The following is a 22,166-nucleotide window of genomic DNA, read 5'->3' as shown; positions in this document are numbered from 1 at the left end:
TGGTCAGTACGCCGTCCTCTTTTAGGGAGAGACATGCTCTTCAGCATGCTTTACTACTGTTGGTCTTTGAGACAGGGTCTCTCTATGTGGCGGTCTGTCCTTGAGCTTTTGATCCACCTGGCCCAGCCTCATTACTGTGGGGATTATAGGCATGGTCATCTGAGAGGACTCAGCATGCTGCACAGATTCATTAAAATCTCACGCTGTTTTGGTTTCACACAGAAAACAGCTGGTTGATAACAACGGGGCCTTCATTCCAGTGCAAGCACAAGTGCATGTTCCTATGGCTGAGGGTTTTGTTAGACACGAATTGATAAAACATTTCTAATTTAGGAGTCCTTCAAAAGCTGGTCCTGAAGTGAGTGAGTGTGTGTGTGTGCACACATGTATATGTGAGTATTCATGTGTGTGCAGATCCACATGGGTGTATGCATGTATGTGGAGAGAGGACAGTCAGGTGTTGTTCAGGCGCTGTCTACAGAGCCTCTCACTGGGTGGGAGTTTACCAATTAGGATAGTCTGGCTGTCCAGCAAGTCCCAGGGCCTCACTGATCTCTGCTTCCCCAGCACGCACACTGCCTAGCTTGATCTGTAGGCTTTGGGTAACTGAACCAAGGCCTATGTCTGCATAACTGAGTCATCTCTGCAGCCCCCACCCACCAAGCAAACATCTGAATGTAAAAAGGCTTTTTGGTAATATGATTTCAGGAAGAACCAGGGGCAGAAAAGGAGTCAGGAAGTCAAGTCTGACAATGGGAAGTCTGTCTCCAGGCAGGGCCGGCAGAGCTGAATTTCACTAAGCACCTTTGGGAACCAGAGTACGATAGAGAATCAAATGAAGAGGTCACCCACCTCCTACACTACCCTGCAAATGCATGCATGTACACCAACACAAATGTACACACACGGATATATGCATACACATATGTTAGAAGCTAGTGGCTTAGCCTAACAGAAACTCACTGACTCTATATTACATTCCAGACACTGTAAGGGGAGAGTTCAGATTTGTTTATGGTTTCAAGTAATAGCATAACCTTATTACATTTGAGCATGCAAGCTTTTGTATGTATATATACACACCATATATACACACCATACATACACATCCCACATACACATGCACATACACTTGCTATGCCAGATTCTATAAAATAGAAAAGATATCACCATGGATCTTTATAAAAAGTTTGTGTGTGTGTGTGTGTGTATGGAGGGGCTAGGCGTCGAACCCAGGACCTTGAACCTGACTAACTATACCTGCAGCCCACAGAAATGTCAAAACTGCCCCTGTATGTCTACTATTCTATTAACAGTCTAGAACTAGGCTTTTAACTTATAACAATTAGAGTTATTTCTTCACATGGATGCTCTAAAATCCACAAGGGACACCGAGTGATTGTGCTTAAGTTGATTGTTGTGTTGGCCTAAAAAGGACAAAACAAGCACCTGGCAAGGCAGCCACACACTGTGAGAGAAAGCTGACAGGGTCACAGTGCCATTCTGGTGCTACTTTGTCAGGAGCAACAGAAGACTAAACAGAGTCACCTTTCATCCTGAGGTAGAGCCTTAAACAGTCTTGTTACCCATTCATTTGAGGCTTTGGTTTCAAGAAAGAAATATGCTTTTGTTGTTCCTTCTAAAAGATGAATGGAGAAGCCAGTCCATTCTGTAGTTTGAAATATTTATAACTTAAAAGCTTAAGAGAGTGATGTGAGCTGCTGGCTGGACCCTGGGATGCAGGACCATGGGCCCATGTGTCTATTATAGTAGACGTTAACAGCCACCGAAAAGCCTTTCTTTTCCCGACTAAGCCTTTTTATTGTCCAGACTGTGTTCAGTGAATATTCTTATACAGAAAGGCAGGGGGTATCATTTTGGAATCAAAGGCCATTTTTATATTATATTTAATCAGCCAGGGAAAGTGGATTGGGAGTCTGTCCTGACAGGCTTTGTAAAGACTGTGGGGGAGGGGATCAAATGGGACCCTGTTGCTCTGGTGTGGGAAAGAAGAGAGTGCAGAGGCAGACGCATAATTGCAAGGGGAAATCGGACATGGCGCTGCGGAGGAAGCCGAGGGGGTGGGCTTCTGGACAGTGCTATGAGGGATGTCCGTAGGGTGGACTGCTGGAGTGACTGGTGGGATCTGCTTGGGATTGAATGGTAAAGAGAGACCCTATGGGGAGTTTGACCTGTGATCTGGATGATAAAACGGGGCTTAGATCTGAGGGAAGAGCATTCCAGGCAGAGATAATTTTAAGTGCAAAGGCCCTGGTGTGGGAAATGGACTTGGCCTGTTTAAATAAGGAGCGCTTCAAGGGTATAATGGAAGGAGAAGAGGTCAGGGTGGGAGGCAGAGACCAGATAAGCCCCATTTCCTGGCAGGCTGCCTCAGGCTGAGAGCAGGGACTGTGGTGTGCAAAGTGGAGATGGCCTCAGTGGGCACTTTGGCGTGTAACTGAGCTCTTGGCCTCACCTACCCTGGGACCCTGTGGCCAGCCTCACTTGCTGATGTTGTGGGGTTTGCTGCCTGCTGCCTTTGCTTGTTCTGTTCCCCCCAGCCCTCTGGAAAGCTGCAGATTTGGTTTATTTTCTCAGCCCTTCTCAAGATGCCCAAACCTTTTGTTTTCATTTCTTATTAGTAAGAATGGGGACTCGGAAGTGCACCCCGCCCCAGTGTTCAGCACAAGGTCTTCATCTTCTCCTTTTTCACTCTTTCTTCTCTTACTTTATCCTGGGAGTGAGATATTCCAATATTGTCTCTTCCCCAAAGAAGATGCATGGCAGTTCCCACCCCAGTCAGGTTCCAAGCATCCGTGGTGATCCCTGTCATGGCTGTGTGCACCACGTGGCTGTGTGGTACTGGTTCACGTCTGCACTCAGACTGGCTGCAAGCACATAGGGCTGTCTGCCTCAGGGCATTCCTATGGCAGAAAGCGTTTGCTCCACGCATGGAGCAAACTGGGAGCTCTGCTTCTGTGTAGCCTCAACCAAGAATGGATAGGACCCAGAGTGGAAGACTCCACCCCCCTCCTCCTCTTTTGGGACACCTGAGGCATATGCACCATAATTTCTTTGAGGTTCACAATGAGTTGAGCCCAGATGCCCAGGAGGAAACCCCATTGCCCCCCTCCCAACCCCCATTTTACTTCCTTCTCAACATAGATGCTTCTTTTCAACTAAGCTGCTTGCTCATGACCCTGTTCTTAGAGTGAGCTTCTGGGAAAATCCAGCTTAAGATGTTGATTGACATTGGCTTCCCTTCCTTTTCCAGTCACACTGTCAGTCAAGATTCTGCTTTCACTGGCCTAGGGCTGGGTGAGCCACCAGTCTTGACTCATAAGACACTGTCTCACTGAAGTCAGGCCAAAGAATGAACATGTTACAGCCTTCTGCTAGCACAGCCGTCTCGACCTGTGGGTCGTGACGCCTTTGGGTATCAAGTGACTCTTCCTCAGGGGTCAGCTAAGACTTGGAACACAGATATTTACATTATGATTCACAATAGTAGCAAAAGTACAGTTATGAAGGAGCAACAAAAATAATCTTAGGGTTGGGGGGTCACCATAACATGAGGAACTGTATTAAAGGGTTGCAGCATTAGGGAGGTTGAGAACCACTGCTCTAATGGATGTGGTCTCGTGAGGTCACTCTGATTCCTGCTCTGGATCCAGGCTCCGAGACTCTCTGCGACCTCTACCCTTTGCGAGGAGGCTTTGGGCAAGTTCGTCAGGCTTTACTTCTGAGAGTTACCACATAGGTTTTGTTTCATGAGCTGGAGTTGGTTTCTGTTGTGCAACCCCAGTGGTCCTAAAACTAACTGCTGGTTATCAAGAGTTGGGGTCCATAGAGAACCAGAGAGGTTTGAATTCTGTTGGTTTTCACCCGAAGTAGAGACTAAACAAGGCCTGGGCATTGGTGGCTCGCTGGCCGTGAAGGCAGCTCAGTGTCCTGGCTCATGAACTCTTGTCTCCAATTCCCAATCCTCTTGCTTCTCCGGGCTCATCGGGTTGGGATTCTCCAAACGACCCTTGTTCAGCCCTTGCCAGCTGTGCTCCGTTAGAGGGGAGTGGGAAAGCGTGCAGGCTGCAGGAGGGGGAATGACCACCCTTTGCGGTTTGCTTACTGTCCATCCACGCCACCCTGGTAATGCTTCTGCTGTGTCCCAGTGCCCCCAGATCCCACTCCCAAAGTGATGGCAGCGGAAGGAGTAGGCCTCATGAGTGAGAGCAATGTTCTTAAACAACTCAGTAAGTGAGCTGAAGTTGGGAGCTGCTGTCTAAAACCCAGGAAGCAGACCTTCGCTGAACCCTCAGATCTGCCATCATCTCCGTCCCGGATTCCTTGTCTTCAGCGGTGCGGGTGGGCAGGGAGCTGTTCCCTGGAAGCTCCCTGGTCTAGGGCGTTCAGCTCTGGTGGCCTGAAGAGGTGAATCCAGCTTCCTCACCCTGCTCCCTCGTGGAGCTGCAGCTGAGTCTGGATATCAGTTGCTTCAGCATCTGCATGTATCAACCTGATTTTAGTGGCTTAGAGGTACCTATACTAACCCATTTAGCCCTCCTCAGAGGTCTAGGGGCACAGAGGACATTAATTCCAGCCTTTCCTATGTATACCTGAATTCATTGTCTAATACCACCCTGACCCACCTGGGCTTCTCCTGCATAGGTCTCCAAAAGGCCTCTAAGCATCGCTCACCGTCTCTTTCTAGTAGGAATCCAATTAATTTCAGGGACTCGGGGATGCTGGGCAAACACCAGTGAGCAATAGGCCCAGTTCTTGCACATTGCTTTTACAAGGTAAAATGGTATAAGGTTCATGTTAAGGAATATCTGCTAACCTGAGGGGAAACTGAGACCCCCGCCCCTCATTCAGATGACCACTTGTTATGTGCACACCTGTATGTGTGCACACCTCCACTGGAGTCGATTCCACTTCACTCTGCTCAGGTGTAGGCTACCATCTTTAAGGTCCTTGTCTATGTGTTTATACTCCATTTCCTGGCAACACTGAGGAGACAGGCCAAGGTACGCCCTTAGAGGCTGGATGGCTGAGGCTCCCACGTATTACACACGCCTCGAGCCACGTGCTACTTAATGCTTTCCTTTGTCTTTTGAATCAACTAACAATTCTTTTGCCCAGTTTCTGCTACCATATTATTAAATTCTCTTAGTTAAATGCTCTGTTCTGGTTTCTGTCTCCTGCGTGTTGAAGGGATGGGGTGTGCAATAAGGAAAGGATGTGCCAAGCAGGATGCAGTGATGGACTGGCTACCAGTATGGGCAAATTGACCGCATCCTGTTGGGAACCTCTTTAAGAGACTGACTAGAAAGTCTTCAAGTTGTTCCAACAGGAGGTGAGGAAGCAGATATCCTGCATCAGCAGTTCCATCCTTCTCTAGTTGAGGGTGACCCTTGGGCACTGACACTTTGCTCCTTTGGCCTGCTCCAAGTAGGCCTGCTACGTTTGTGCAGTTGGTGAATACTGCAAGCAGATAGAGTGCCTGGGTTTTGGTATATATGGAAACTATACAACCATCTTCCTAATGGGTCAAAGAGGTTCATTGAAAGGGTTGGCAATTTTCTTCCCCAGAGGACTGGGGAGATGGCTCAGTCAGTGAAGCATTTCCGTCCTAGGCCTGAGAAGCTGAGGCCTACCCCTGGCACCTACTTAGAAAAAAATCCAGAAGTGGTGGGATAAACCTGTAACCCTAGACCTGGGGAGATAGACACAGGAGGATCCATCCCCGGGGCTTGCTGACCAGCCAGTTGAGCTCCAGGTTCAAGTGAGACACCACGTCTCAAACAGCAAGAGGGAAAACAGTTGAGGAAGATGCCTGACATTGACCTCTGGCCTCCAAAGACACACATATACTCATGAATATGAACACACACACAGACGCACTAAATAAGTAAGGGTCACATCGTGCCTTTTACCATCACTCAAGCCTGCTGTTGTAATCCAGCACAGACAGAACAAAGACAAGCAGGTGCGCCCTTCCAATACAACTGTATTTACAAACTCGGGCGTGCCTGGATTTGGTTCATGGCTATAGTATATTGTCTTTCTGACAGCAGTGCACCCACAGGGCCTGCCACAAGTTCAGCTTAGAACATCGGGAGGTGATTCTGACCTGCGTCTCCACCTTCATGTTGGTAAACTCCATGTAGTTACTCCCTCGGCTTGAAACCTATAGGGGGGAATCTTGAAGTAACCATTACAATCATATTCATCATAGAAAAATTTCTGTCATATATCTGTGGTTAGCCCATATATTGGTATTTGTCACACTAATGACAAAGGGTATCATTAGGAGCAAATGCCTCCATTTTCCTAGGTTTGCATACTAGCAACTAAATGCCATAAAAAAAAAAAAGCAGACTGATGCTAAATAAATAAGTAATAGGACGTTCAAGTTGAAGCCAGACTGATGCAAAAATTAAACAAATAAAAAAGTAAGTAAGTAAATAAATAAATAAAAGGACTTTTGAGTTGAGATTGGTTCCTGGGGCAATAGCCCCATGGCATTGGTGCCCTTAGCAGCCACTCTTGCCTCTTTGCTTACATGTGTGCATCCTGTGGCCACATTGCCTACCTGTCACTTATGGCCCGTCACTGGTGTGAGGGCATGGGACCACAAGGGAAAATGGGAATAGTTCATGGAACATTCTTTTGGGTGCAGGATTTTGATAAGGCAGTGGATTATGCACGCCATGCTGGGATGAAAAGGCCCATGAGTCAGAAGATTCCTTGGTCTATAAACAGGTGACAGTTGACGTAAGATTTAGGGGATTGGGCTGCTCTGGCCTCTGAACTTTGTGGGTTGAGATTTGTAACAACTTTCTCACCCCAACCCTGCCCCAGTCCACTCAGACTGAGAATTAGGAGTTCAGCAGTACCAAGCCTTAGCCGCTCTGGGCTGAGTTAGCAGCCCCGGCTGGAGAATTTACACTTCTTGATTCTATAGAAATCTGAAATCAAATCTGATCAGTTTTTTTTAATGAAAAGAAATGGCTTAACTAAATGAATAAGAGACTAGAGAGGAAATCCCCCACCACCCTCACTCATTGGTACATTTGCAGTAGAAAGAACTTTCCTTCTGGACTAGGTGTGTGTGTGTTCCTGAAGGTGCAGTTAATATTCTTGCCAAGTTGAGGGAGACGCCAGAAAGCTGTGGTTGGATGTGGGGTGGGGCTCCTGGCAGCAGATGGATTCAGGGCACTGCATCTGGGCCCGGCTCACCTAGTGTACTGGTCTCCGTTCTCGAGAAACTCCCACTTCTCAGATACTCGGTTTCTCCTATGTGCTAGTAGCTCTCTGCCAGTTTCTGTCAGCCTGTCTCTTCATTCTAAGTCCCCATAGGCTGAATGTCCTTTCTACCTCCTTCTCTATCAACTCACTCTCTTTAGGGGCAGAGAAATGCTTTACTGGATACAACTGAACCATCTGCACTGGCTCATGAAACATGTGCTGGTGCTAATTATTTCACGCTCACACCCACTCTTTCTAATCTTCGTGGCTTTCTTTTTATTTTTTTGAACACATTATATTCTTGCATCTACAAACACTCTGGATACAAAGTCAACACATCTAATTTAGTATTTATCTTTCTATCTAAACCTGTGTACAGTTATATGGCTTTGCACTGTGTGTTTTCCATACCGTCACTTGAATTAATGAATGTGACCGATGTATGGAAAACCATCATTCATTTATAATGGCATGTGTTATAAGGCACAGAGTAATAACTCTATAAGAATTTTTAAAAATGGGGCTGGAGAGATGGCGCAGCTCTTAAGAGCACTTGTTGCTCTTGCAGAGGACCCAGGTTCAATTCCCAGCGTCCCTATGGTAGCTTACAGCCATCTGTAACTCCAGTTCCAAGGGATCCAACAGACACACAGGTAGAATGTGTATAAAGTAAAACAAATAAAAAAGAGTGAACAAAGAGAACACACACACACACACACACACACACACACACACACCTGAATCTTTAGTGTATCAATGTGTGAACAAACTTATTGACTTATAATGTTTCAATGTCACAAAACCAAACTTTGGGCCTTATATCTTTCCACATGTGTTTTTAGTCATAGGCTCACTTGAAGTTTTAATAATTGAGTTTAATAAAAAATAGGATCAGAAAACATTATAAATGATTTACAATGAATTACTTTAAAACAATGTTTAGAAGGACATAGGGTCACATGGGGTGAGGTACAATTAGTTTGCAATAATGCACAGTACCATCCACGAGGAGAGGTGACTGTATAAAGCAGGATTAAAAATGTGTTTTACAGGAGTATCAGGCTACAGGATAGGGGGTCTGATGCCCACTGAGTGTCCCGTTACATTAGATGCCTTACGTTTCCCAGTTGTTCAGTGTTCATGTAGGATCTTTGATAAGAACTGGTTGGTGCTGTGGGCAGAGTGTATGCCCGTCTCCTGAACAGAGTGGGAGGATGAGAAGATGCCTGGTGATTTCAGCAACCCTATGTTCAGACCACTAAGCACAAAGCTGAAATGGCCTAGATCCCTGCTCGGTGCTTGGAGATCCGTAGCTTTGGAGAGTTACCCAGCCTGCGTTTGAACTCGTGGGAATAACAAATAAACCTTTGCACTGAGCCACTGAGCTCCGGAGTCTGGGGTTACAGCATAAATCCATCGAGCTTAGTGTGCTCTAACACCATCGAGCTTAGTGTGCTCTAACACCATCGAGCTTAGTGTGCTCTAACACCATGGGTATCTTTTTCTTGAAACGGGGTCTCTCTATGTAGCCTTGGCTGTCTTTGAACTCACTACGTAGACCAGGCTGGTCTCAATCTCACTGAGATCTGCCTGACTCAGCCTTACAAATGTTGGGATTGAAGGTGGGCACCATCATGCTTGGTCTGAAAGGTTTTTTGATCATGGCCCACAGTAAGGCATACACTTTACGTCATGTGCCAGTATACATGCTCAGGTGGGAAGAAAGACAGGTGCATGCCTGTACACACACACACACACACACACACACACACACACACACACACACACGGACTCTGGGAGCAGGTATAGTACTTAATATACAAGAGTGGTCTACTCTCTCTTCTTAAGAGTTCTGGTATTGACTACCTACACTGAATTTACAGCCCACTACCAAAGATGACAACTGAAGTCTCAGAAATGCTGCTGTTGATCATAATTTGCACGTGACTTATCTGCTAATTCCACGTCTGTCATGCATAATTACTAAAGCAGGCTTTTAAGATCTGTTTTGGCTCCAACACTGGGTGGAAGTGTTTTTGTATAAGATTCAGCACATCCCACATCTTTTCCAGAAGGTATATTTTATTGTTGAGCCTCCTAATTTACAACATATATATTTTTTAATTTACTTAAAAATTTTTGTCACAGGGAGTAACAACGTTAACCTGATTGTTATTCACTTGCTTTCAGTCTTTAAAATAAACGACTGTCTCTTGCATCAGACTCAGGGGCATCATATAAAACACTAGCTAGACAGTCGGTGTTAATACTGATGCCAACAATGAAATAGAGACCAAATATTTATATTTAGCACTATATATCTTTATATACTATATACTCATATCAAAACTTGCCATTTCTATTAAGAAGCAGATAAGTTACTCTCTAATTTCATAAATTGTACCACAAATGTGAAAATATGGACAGCTATTTTATATTTCTGCTGCTGATATAAGACATTTAATGTTTATACAGAGAGCTTCAAAATTACAGAGGTGCCGTAATGGGAAGGAATGAACAAACATTTCACCTGAATCTCTACCGGCTTCCTACTCAGCCGGAATCACTTTGATATTTTCTGAATACTCCTTTAGAGATGTATATGGCGTCTGTGTCTTCAATACATACAGAATACACACATATTTAGGTATATGTGTGTATGTACATTTATACAAGTATATATACACACATATACACATGTATATAGTCTACATATGTATATATATATTTCTGTGTGCATTTATGCATACGCACACACAGAATGTCCTTTGGTTTTATTTCCAGACCATTAATGTGAAATGAATTTTCAATGATTACCATTTTTTCTTTAAATCTACGGTGGTTTAAAAAGACCTTTGCAACAGGTACTAAATTTCTTTTAGAAATCATAAAGATTATTACACTCAAAAGCATGATACAGGGAAAGTTACAAGGTGTCAGAGAAGACAAAGTCCATGTTAAACAGGGAGAAAAGGAATGAAAAAGCCTTCCAGAATGCTCTCTCAAAGTTGCCTCCCAGGGATGGAACCTTAGTGCTTCTGAGTTGCTGGCTTCAGCAAAGGAACTCCAGGTTCTGTCCATGCTTCAGGGAAGGTGGGGGTCAAGAACTTGGGGTGGGGCAGGAGGACTAGACACTAAGATTTGAGTGGGAAGTCAGTCCTTAGGAGAGCACACCGAGTAACAGTGGGTTTCCTTAGTAATGACTGGGAATGAAACGGTGTCTTTTAAAGTTGACAACTGTCACCTTTGGGGTGCTTGCCAGATATTCTCAAGGTTGCTAAGGTGACACGTGCTTTCCTGAAAGAGGTTGTCTCTTGCTCCCTTCTGGCTTCGAGTTATGGAGAATGACATGGCACGTGTCCCTCTCAATGCAACAAGCTCCTTGCAACCAGAGCTCTTCTGATGTGCCCCCTGTGACCCATTTCCCCAGAACATCAGTGAGATTACAACTCGAGGGAGGGAGATATTGCAATCTAGCGATAGTTTTAGGAAATCAAAGCCCCGGTTGGTGTGGGCAAAGCTCTCAAAAACAAATGAAAACAAAAACCAAACCAAACCAAACCAAACCAAACCAAACCAAACCAAACCAAAAAAACCTCTTGCCTCTTGGTTGTGTCCTAAGGAGAGCTCTAAAACCGCTCAGGAAAAGGGGTGCTCCTATTTCTACAACTGGTAAACTGCTCTTTGCCAGAAAGCAGCTGGACCGACCTTGTAGTTTCTCTCTGTGTAAAGAGTCCCTGAAAACTGCGGTGTGTGGATGAACTCAATGTAAGAGGCATTTTGGCTGCTCTGGTGTGTTCAATCCCAATACAGAGCAGCAGCTGGTGACAGAAGAGCCACGTGGTTCCATTTTATGTCATCCTGGCAGAGCAGGGGGAACACGATTTGGGTATTAGGAGTAAATTTTCAAAGCTCATGCCTTTTAAACTCCCTGAGCTTGTTCAGTTTGGGGCTTTAGGGCTCTGTGGGGACAGCATCTTTCTCATCATGCACCTCAGTTTACATCCCTGACTAGTCTCACTTAATTCAAGCCACCCTCCAACCCCTATGCTATGCTGTGGAGTTCACTTTCTGTCAGTATCTCAGCTGAGACCACAAACATTCTTGAGTCGCCACTTGTGGCTTTTTAGATGTGTTCTCTCCTCTTCTCGGTTATGGGAAGAAAAAAAAAAAAAGCGAGGGCAGAGCTGTCCTGGTGTCATGTGCAGTATAATCACCCATGTACAGGACAGAAATAAAGGTCGAATCACACATAGGACATAGATGTTGGTAGGAACGCTATATTTGGGCTACAGAATAAAAATGATTGCTTCCATTGTAGTGAAAATAATCATTGAGAGCAAGCAAAGCTTCAGACCAGGCTGGGACTGCTTGTGTGGGGGTAACAGGAGTTGCTGGGTGGCTGGTGGCTGCCAGAGCTGTGGACCAAGGAGAGGCAGAGACAGGGAGGAAGGGGAGGTGGAGGCAGAAGCGTGGCCCTAGTTCTTTCTCAGGATACTTTGCAGACTTCTCTCCACGGCTTCATCCAGCTCTTCCTCCAGCTCTTGCTTCTTGGACATGGCCAACTTCGATTGGTAATCCCTCACCACCTGATCGATGTATGGGGCACTCTGTGTGCCATGTAGCATGAGGGTCCATTCCTTCAGCAAGCCCTTCTGTGGTGCACTGCCCACAAACCCCAGCTCCAGGGTCCAGGTCCCTCGGGCATCCTCCCCCCAGGTGTGGGTGGTCATGAAAGGCCACTTGTCAAAGCCCACCTTGGAGTCGTCGTCTCTTGGACGCCGGCTCAGCAAAATGGACTTGGTGCCCATCGGGGAGGTCATGTTGATGTTCAGGTCTCCTCTCCTGGTTGCATTGACTGTGATGACAGCTTGGACATGCTCGAGGTAGCGGACGAAGTTTTCTTTCCCCTCACATGCATCTGTTTGGAGGGTCAGTACCAACTTGCCGGTGGGTGGTATTTTCCTGAGGACAGAGAGAGGAGGAGATTTGGTAAGAGGTTATTTGGTATTTATGCCATGAGAAGAGGTTTCAAGACACCATTTTGTAGCAGGAAGAGAAAGGGCTTTGGGATTAATTATTGAGACTGGCTGGGGTTTTGGCTTTCACTTCAACTGTGTGAATCCGAGAGTGAACATTCCTTGTGAAGGGGATGCAGACACTGTTGGTGTCCTTCCAGATCTCCCAGGCCCCTCTAAGTCACCTGCAACTACAGCTCCCACATAGCCTGACTGCTTCAGCTCTCTCCCAGCTTCTTCCACTGCCGCTCAGTCTGTGAATGGCAACTAAAGGTGTCAGGGATTTAATTCCTCAGGAGAACCCTGCATCAGTGACGGATGTGGTCCATAATGAGTTCCCTGGCATCCCTGTTCTCAGTGGTGTGACTCATTGTCCCACGTTGGCAAGGTCTTGTCTTAGGGCTAATTTTAGGAGCGACTCAGATGGAGAAAAGGTCTTATAATGGCTTATTGTTTTAAAAGAACATTTTCTCTTTATTCTTTGATAATGCCATAAATTATATGTCCCTTCCCACTTCCCTGGTGCCCCCAACATGGGACTTTTGATTTCATGTATTTTTTTTTCTTAAAAAAACAAAAAACAACATACTTAGTCCAACTAGTGCTGCCTTTACACTCATGGGCCACACCCGAACAAAAATGACCTCCCCACCCACAGCAGCCATCAATTGCTGGGAATTCCCAGCTAGGGGTGGAGGCCCATGGGTCCCTCTCTTATCTTGGTTGTCAAGGCCTCTGTCTTGTGTAGACTGTAGGTGACCACAGCTGCTGTGATTTAATGAGCACATGACCATGTCAAGGCCAGAAAAGAGCATTTCACACCACTCTTCCTTATCTCCTGGTTCTCACAATCTTTCTGTCCCCCCTTCTGCAATGTTTTCTGAGTCTTGGGGACTTGGTATAAATGTGCTATTTGGGACTGAGGACTCAATAGTCATTTATTCTTAGTACTTTGTCCAATTATGAGCCTCTGCCAGGACAGCTAGCTGCCTACTGCAAAAAGAAGTCTCCGCAATGCATTTTTTTAAAGTGCTAAATCCCTTGGATGGGCACTACTGTTGATTTAATGGTTCCCACAGATGGAATTCTCCTTATTGCAAATGTTTGGGACTAGAAGAGCTTTCGATTTGGAATGTTGGAATATGTGCTTATGCATAATGAGATATTTTGGAGATAGAAGCCAAGTCTAAACAGAGAAATCATGTATGTTTTATATCCTTATACGCCATCCTGAAGGTAAGCATAAATAACACTTTTATTTGTACAGTGATGTTTTCACCAGAAGCTGTCACATGAGATCCAGTGTGAGATTTTCCACTTACGGTATCATTTTGAATCTTGGAGCACGTTTGATTTTTAGCTTGGGGACGCTCTACTCTTCTACCACTAACAATGCTGAAGTTGGTTTCACTCATTCAGATGAAGATCAGTTGATTTGGGGGTGTGTTTGGCCAGAGTTGGGGACCTGGGAGGCCAGCCCAGGCATCCTCTATGTCATCTATGCATTCCAGGAGAATATGAATTTGAATATGCAAAGGTCCAAGTTCCCTGCATTAGACACAAACTATGTGAGGACAGTGTGGCATGACGGGAGAAGTGCAGAGTCTGGAAACACACTTATTGGGATTAGAATTTACACTTACATGTCGTGAGAGATCGAAAAATTATTTAAGTGTATGACGTGTGTCTGTTGTAGGTGAGCCTGTGAGGTTAATGACTGTGTAGAAAGCACCAACCACAGTGCCTGGTTCGTAGTACGTGGTAGGGCTCTTCCTTGACTCCTTGTCTATGACGTTTCCTCGTTCTGTATGGGTTTCCATTTAGAACTCCAAACAGTACACAGTTACTTGTTTTTATGAAATGATAGCTATTTAGAAACATGGATCTTGTAGAACACATCTGTAAAAAGATGCTTTCCACACATAGCCAGCTTGGTGGCACGCCTGAATCTGTATTATCCTTGGAACCAAGATCACAAACCCGAGGGGTTTTCTGGAAGCACACGCCATGTTCGATTAATTAAGGCATACTCTCCTGAGCAACTTGAAAACTATGATGGTTAATACGGATTGTCAGCTGGATGGCATCTAGAATCTCCCAGGAGACAAACCTCTAGGCCCGTCTGTGAGGGGTCATTTAGACTCACGTTAGCCTTTAACTATGACTGTGAGGGAGGATATTGGTTGGGTTAATTGCTGTATGTGGGGCCGTTTTCTGGATGGGGACTCGGAACTGTATCGTTATAAGCCGAACACTGGCATTTACCATTCTCCACTCCCTGGCTATGGATGGGATCTGACCAGTTGCCTCGAGTCACTGCCGTTGTTCCTTCCCTGACAGGACGGACTATAACCTTCAACTATGCACCAGATAAGTTGCTTTGGGCAGGGCGTTTTATCAGAGCAGCTGTAGAAGGAATGTGGAAAATAGGTATCTCCATGGAGTGAGATGTCATCAATGCTTGATGACCCACGAAGCAGTCACTGATTACAGAGAGCCGGGGATGGCGGGGAAATGACATGTTAGTCCTAGGTTCTTCAGAATTTGTTGGCTAGTAGTCCTGAAGCCAGCTTAGGAAGTCAGGTTAGATACATGTGTGTATACAGAGACATGTATAAGTGGCTGGGTTGGCACTGGCCTACAGAACCTCCTACTGTGTGTTCTGTAGCTTTGCACGCCAGCACGGTAGGCACTGTGCTAGAGTATGACCATGGAATACTTAAAATGCAGGGAGCAGGAGTGAAGAACTGGAAGGTTACTTTAGAATTTTAACGTAATTAACTTCTTACTCATTGATTTGATAGTTACTTCAAGTGGAAACTGTTTTGGTTGAATTTGAACATGATAAGGACAATGATAGGTGGGAGGGGTCCTGGGCTTCTGTGTTTATGACTGCCAGTTTCTTCCTGGCTCACAGGTTCTGGGGATATGTAGATTTAGCAATGCAGGAGTTCTGGCCACCCTTTGGAGGTCTCGAGAATGGCTAGCACCTTATCTGAGAACAGTTTGCCACGGGGTTTCTGTGAAGGCAGGAGCAGGTCTATAAGGGCTTCACAAGATGGTATCCAAGGAGTCTGGGGTTTGCAACGAATGAAGTCAGGAAGATGCCTGACATAGTCTGAACAGATCATCCTATTCCTGTAGTCTTGGCTCACTTGAAAAGTCCAATCAGGAAACACACAAGCCAACAACTAGGATGGTCACTGTAATAACCGCCTTCATTCCACGCCATGGAACTTACTCATTATCTGCTGAATGCAAGTCATTATTGGTCGGGCATAGAGGTGCACACCTGAGATCCCAGTACGTAGGAAGCTAGCAGGAGGATCATGAGTTTCAGGCTAGCCTGGGCTACATAACAAATTCAAGTTGATGCTAGGCTACAATAAAGGCCTTGTCTCAAAACAAAGCAAAACAAAACAAACCACCACCACCAATAAAAGAGTCTATTATCTTAATGATTCAATCCACCCAGGGGACAGGCCTCTGGGCACAGGGAAGTTGCTTTTCTGTTCCAATTAGATCCCGGGTACTTAGGACTAGAGTGACTCAAGGACACTCCCTTTTCAAAAGAGTTTGTAAAAAAATGTGGTAGAAAAGTGACCTTACTTCTTTTTGAAAAACAAAACAAAACAAAACAAAACAAAACAGGATGTGTTTCTTTGATTGTCTAAGGATTAGAGGCAGGGGAGGCAGTTTAGCTCTGTGTACATCTGCAGCACAACACCCACTAGAGTCTCTGTGACTGAGACCTTCAAGTGAGAGAGCCGCTCTAGTGCTGAGGTGACCTTTTATGAGGTGACCTTTTATGATAGAAGGAGAGAAATTCACATCAAGCCAAACCTAAGATACAGGCATTCTGCAGCTGAAGGGATTCAGTAGATGGATTTAGTAGATGCCTGGTCCACAGCCCATCCCTTCTCTGGCTGTGTGAGCATTAACTCTGCTGCTCCCTTGTCTGGACCACTTTCCTCAGGGCTCTGAAGATGCCTGGCTGGAAAAATATACATATGGCATAAGCACACGTGCTTCAGATCAAAGGGGAGCATCTTGTTCAGTGCCATTGATGGTCCAGAGTCCCAGTGGCTCAGGTCACAGGTGCACACACCTGATAGCACATCCTTCTCAGGTCCTTCCGGCTTAATCTGAACTGTTCACTCCCTACAGGGGCTCTCTGGAAAGCCTCCCATCTGTAAAGCATATATATTCAAATTGGTCCTCAGGCTCCACATCCAGGCACCTTCTCATCCCGGCAACACCACCACGGTTGCCACTCAGTGTAGACATTCATGTCGTTCTTGTCTGCAGAGAATACTGGACCATTCTGTCTTGTAACTTCAATCATTTTAGTTCCTTTTGTTCCTGTAACGTCAGGACTTGGGAGGCAGAAGCAGAAGGCTTTCTGGGAGTTCAAGGTCAACAGGAACAAGTGTCAAGTTAGTCACTATCTCAAAAGATGAAACTAGACAAACAAAAGCTGAGAAGTCCTTGTACAGAGAGCTACGCTGGCACTGCCTTGACTTCCAGTGTGCAGAGGTTAGCTGTCCATCGTGCTGTCTGTTTCTCTGAAATTCTGCTCCACTCCCCTTAGGGCAGACGTTAGAGACAGAGACAAAGCAAGAAGTGTCAGCCAGCTGACAAGGGCAACAGAAACAAGGGCCAGCTACTTCCTGCCCAGCGTCTTGAGCTGGGGCACTGTGCACTTGTGAGAGGGAGTGGGTTTAGGAAGAAATGGAGGAAGTGGATACAAGCATTGGAAGGTTATTACACATTTTGGAAAGCCAAAGGACAGACAGACTTGGGTGAGAACAAACACATCAATTTTTGTTAGGAATTACAAAATTTCTTAGAAGCCGAGGAGGTTGGAAAGTGTACAGGAATCAGAAAGCCATGCTTGGGGAGTATGACTTGTCTGGAGCCATGGGGAAATTTCTGCTCTTCCACCTCCTGTGATCCCATGATACGTAAACTGCTTACTGCACAGGAACTAGGGTCCCCAAAGAGGACATGCTTAATTGGATTGCTTTGGAATGTTAAGATCTTTGAAATTAAAAGACCGACGTGAAATCAGAGCTTGGCAGAGAGGGGACTCCTTGCTGGGAGTGTGGCTCAGTAGTAGAGCTCTTGCCCAGACTGCTTATAGCTGCCCTGGGTTCAACTTCAGTACTACAGAAAGGAAAGGACAGCGCTCTCTTCTCACAGGCAGGAGCTTTGCGAGTGCCGTGGCCTCTGCAGAACTGAGATGATACAGTTCCTAATCCATGGCTTGCTAATTCATGGCATCAACCAATGACAGATGGGGAAGCTCAGGAAGAAGATCCCATTGGTATTGAGCATGCATCATTGTTCCCTGGCCAGCACAGTGTAAGGAATCTCTAAATCAGCACATGTTCCTTTAAATAAATATCTAGAGATGAGCTGGAGCATGCAGGAGGGTATGTCACAGGTATGTCATAGGCTTGCCGGATACTGTTACAGAAGGAACGGGGTATCCATCGATGTCCCGAGCAACTGTGGTCCTGGATCAAAGTCCACCCCACACCCTCACACTGGAGGATAAATGTACTTTCCAGGGGTTTCTTATTTATTTATTTTTCCCACTTGTATTTTGATTTTGCTACAGTGGTGTCATCTTATTTTTATATAAAGAAAATAGGAAAAAAAGTTAATTCTAAATGAAAACAAAACAAAACAAAACAAACAAACAAACAAACAAAAAAAACCAAACCAAGATCGATCCTTAAAGAAGTTAAAATAGTAAGTGGCTGTGAGGTAGATATTTCGAACCCTCACAGAGTGCCCATTCAGAGGCTGTGTCTGGACAGCCTTCAATGCAAACACTCAGCAGGACACTTCAGAGCAGCTCACCCCACAGGAGGACATGCACAAAAGCCCAGTGCCCAAGTCCTATACAAAAACAAAAAACAAAACAAAACAAACCCCCAAAAGATAGGTGCCTCCCGTCTTTATTCTGCTATATTTTGCTTTAAGCAAGCAGTCAGTTGACTCCTGCCTAGAAGCAGACGTTTCCCGGTGCACTCCGTGGAATGCCCTTGTGTGACGGATCCAGCTCTATTGTGATTATTTCATTAGTCACAGACACCAGCCACTCTTTCTCAAGTGTATAAAATGCCTACGGCGTTGCATTTGTGGGACTCCTAGTGAGGGATCCATTTAGGGTTCCTCTTCTGTATGCACAGTAGGTGCCCAATGACCCACCCAGGAAGACACTGGTGCAGCTGGATTGCACAGCAGTTACGGGGCAAAGCACGTTCTTCTCACTCTTCTCCAGACCACCTCTGACGTTCATATCAGCTTTTAACGCTCCCCCCTGACCCCCAATTCCCCTGGAACTCAGCTGGAGCACACGCTCAGCTAGAGGAACTGCAGCAATGGTTTCCTTGGGTTCACAGCCGGCGGGAAGAGTGAGTGGCTGGCCTGAGCTCAGCGCTCCCCTCTGTGCAGGTAATGGGGCAGCAGAGTTCATTCTGCTCTTTGCACATGGCTGGCGCAGCTGGTCACAGCCGGTTTTCTCTTCCCTTTGATCCTCCTTGAGCACCCTTCACTGACTCTCTTGATAAAGTTCTTTAGAAAATTGCTTTTCAAATTGACTCCTTCTCTGGAAAGATAAATGCTGTGGAAACCCATATACCTGACAATCACGGCTCTCAGAGCCCTCTCCACCTCACCCGCTGTTTTCTGTGCAGCCCGAGTGATGTGGAAAGCGACTGTTTGGAGGCTATCTATCAGAGCTCCTTGGAAGTGATTTCAGGTCACCGGGCGTCCTCTCTGCCAAGTGGCATGGTCAACCCTATGTTGTCCACCTCCTGTTCAGCCTCTGAGCTCTGATGCTGTTGTTGTGGTCCTCTGTGTGAGGTAAATGAGTGGTGGCTCTTCTGACAGGAGCACAAGGGACACCCAAGACTGTTACGTTTGGCCAGGTGCTCTGGCCTCACATTCTTGACTCTCTGCATGGAGCTGATGCTATCAAATTGCAATTCCCCATTCTGCTTGGCCTGTTCAGCAACTCTTCTGCCGAGAAGGAACTGTCCTAGGAACCTTAGTGCATAGGAATCAGGTTGAATGGGGACTGTAGTTACTCAGTTGTGCTTTTAGCATCTCTAGTGCTCAATAGAACACTACTCTTTTGGATGGTGTAGATATAAAACACTTCACCACTTAGAAAGCTTTGCAGCCTCCAAATTTTCCAAGAAATTCTTCTAGACTCTACCAAGAGACGCAGTGGTTAAGGCTTCAATAACTGACTGCAGGTACCGTTAGTTGTGCTGAATAGGGTCGATCCCTAAGTGCCCCAGGCAGACAGTGTTTCAATGCTCTCTGTTTGGTAGTTTGCTACTCCCAAAGGACACTGGATGCTCCACAGTGCAATGACAGTTGTGGATTTTTGGGAGCTCTCTATAGGTAGGTTTTCAAAGCCTTCAGGAGACTTCTTATTAGAAAAATTCCCCAGGTTTCACCTCTGTCCGTGTAGACTCACTGAGACACTAGTAAGGCCCTATATAGCTTTCACTCAAATCCAATCTTGACCACTCAGTAGTTATGTGACCATTTGTGTGACTTCAACCTTTGCCAGCCTCCTGTCCTGACCCATGAGGATGCCGCTGAGCTTTCAGCAGGACTGCCACATAGCCTGGTATGGGGCATGATGGCACAGAGGTCACTTGGTCAATGAATTAAGGCCAGAATCAGAGTAAAAAGAGCCTGGCCCTTGGCCTTTCCTTTGGTTTGGTGTCCTTTGACCTTGAACGTATTTCTTATGCTCTCTGCACCTCAGCTTCCTCATCTGTAAAAAGTAACCGTGATAGAACACACCTCCTAGGCTAGTAATGTCAAATGAAATGTGTGCAAAAGCTCTCAGGAACTCTTTAGAGTAGCAATTTTTAGCATCTATCTATCTATCTATCTATCTATCTATCTATCTATCTATCTATCTATCTATCATCTATCTATGTCTATCTGTAGTGATACAATTTTATGAAAAGAACTGTTATATTCTATGAGACTGGAACTTTTCCTGGACCTTACGGCCAAGTTAAGAATACAATCTCAAGTTCCTTAAGTTTAACCTGACATTCTGCTGTGCACTTAGCCTTTGTTTAATTTGCCTTTTAGAAGACATCTTAACAACCAATCTTACTAACCTTGGATTTCCCATGTAATCTGCTTTTACAACTTAAGCTAATGTATAACTTTGAGCTTCAGTCACATGCTTTTCCGTGCCCTGGGCCAGAGAGCAGTGCACGTGTGTTAAGATAACTATTTTTTTGAAAGCAACAAACAGGTCAAAACCAACCTTACACACCAAATACCTGCAATAAATATTGGAAGTGGCATAAAGTATTATTTAATAGACTCATGCTTGCAGTATTGAATGCTCTGGGATGAGTCAGAGCAAATAGCTTAATACCTTGTAAACTTGTTAAAGATTTCTGTAAAGTAGCCCTTTCCTTCCTCATGTGATGCTGCTTAATAAACATTGACTAAATCCTTTTGCTAGGAACAGTTAAACATCAGGCAAACAGGCACACACACAGCAATAGGAACAACCAGAGCCAGAGTTAGCCACAAATAGATACAGATACAGACACACAGACACAGACACAGACACAGACACAGACACAGACACAGACACAGATCCAGACACAGACACATAGATCCAGACACAGACACAGACACAGACACAGACACAGACACAGACACAGACACAGACACAGACACAGACACAGACACAGATAGACACAGCCAGACATAGATAAAGTTGTAGTCACAGACACAGACACAGTCACAGACACAGATACAGACACAGACCCAGTCACAGACACAGACACATACACAGATCCAGATACAGACACAGTCACAGCTACAGCAAGACATAGACACAAATATAGCTACAGCCAGACACACAGACACAGCTCGACACAGATATAGCCATAGCTATAGCCAGACATAGTCACAACCAAACACAGACACAGTCGTAGACCCAGACAGAAATACAGACACAGCCAGATACAACCACAACCATAGCCACAGCCAGACACAGACACAGATGAAGACCCAAACACAGACACAAACAATCCAGTAACTATAAGCAACGTGTGGTTAAAAGACACAGGGAGAGAAATGGAGAATTCAAACTTGGGCTTGCTCTAGGTGAAATCAATCCAAGGGGGAAGTTCTGACCTTTCTTTTCTTAATAAACACTGATGTATTTGATGCTCTGAGGCTGTCTTAAATGCATATAATGTCTTTTGTGGCTGATACAGGATCTATAACAATTGCTTGAGGCTTGTGCTTTTAGATCATTGTGGGACCTGGTCTGAATCTTTGCTTTGCTATTTAGTGCTGATGAAGTGAGCTTTTTATGAAATCATGGAATGGCTTTGAGGGAAGTTTGGAGGCTCTGCAGGATGTATTTTTTTATACAGTGAGGATGGTCACCAAGGGAGGATGTTTACCCAGGGGATGATATTCACCTATGGGAGGATGTTCACCTATGGGAGATGCTCACCCATGGGAGGATGCTCACCAATGGGAGGATGCTCATCCATGGGAGGTGCTCACCTATGGGAGGATGCTCACCCATGGGAGAATGCTCACCTATGGGAGGATGCTCAGTCAGAGAAGATGTTCACCTATGGGAGGATGCTCTGGGAGGATGCTCAGTTAGAGAAGATGCTCACTATGGGAGGATGCTCACCCATGGGAGGATGCTCACCCATGGGAGGATGCTCACCCATGGGAGGATGCTCACCTATGGGAGGATGCTCAATCAGAGAAGATGCTCATCCAAGGAGGATGTTCACAATGACTGTTCATCTAAGGAGAATGCTCATCCCTGGGGGAATGCTCATTTATGGAGAGTGCTCATCAGTGGAAGGA

At 45.5% G+C, this 22,166-nt stretch overlaps 1 protein-coding gene across 1 annotated transcript in view; it reads right to left on the bottom strand.

Moving 5' to 3' along the window:
• Positions 1-9,310: 9,310 nt before the first annotated feature.
• Pcsk2 (proprotein convertase subtilisin/kexin type 2) overlaps positions 9,311-22,166 on the bottom strand; it is a 270,294-nt gene continuing 257,438 nt past the window's right edge. The window contains exon 12 of the mRNA XM_032904319.1: positions 9,311-12,213. Within this exon, the coding sequence (XP_032760210.1) occupies positions 11,727-12,213 (487 nt within the window). The 3' untranslated portion in view covers positions 9,311-11,726. The remainder of the gene's footprint in view (positions 12,214-22,166) is intronic.

Source organism: Rattus rattus, chromosome 5, assembly GCF_011064425.1.
Source record: "Rattus rattus isolate New Zealand chromosome 5, Rrattus_CSIRO_v1, whole genome shotgun sequence".
Taxonomy (NCBI): Eukaryota; Metazoa; Chordata; class Mammalia; order Rodentia; family Muridae; genus Rattus; species Rattus rattus.
The sequence above is the reverse complement of the archived record's forward strand: the minus strand, read 5'-3'. Positions and strand labels throughout refer to the sequence as shown.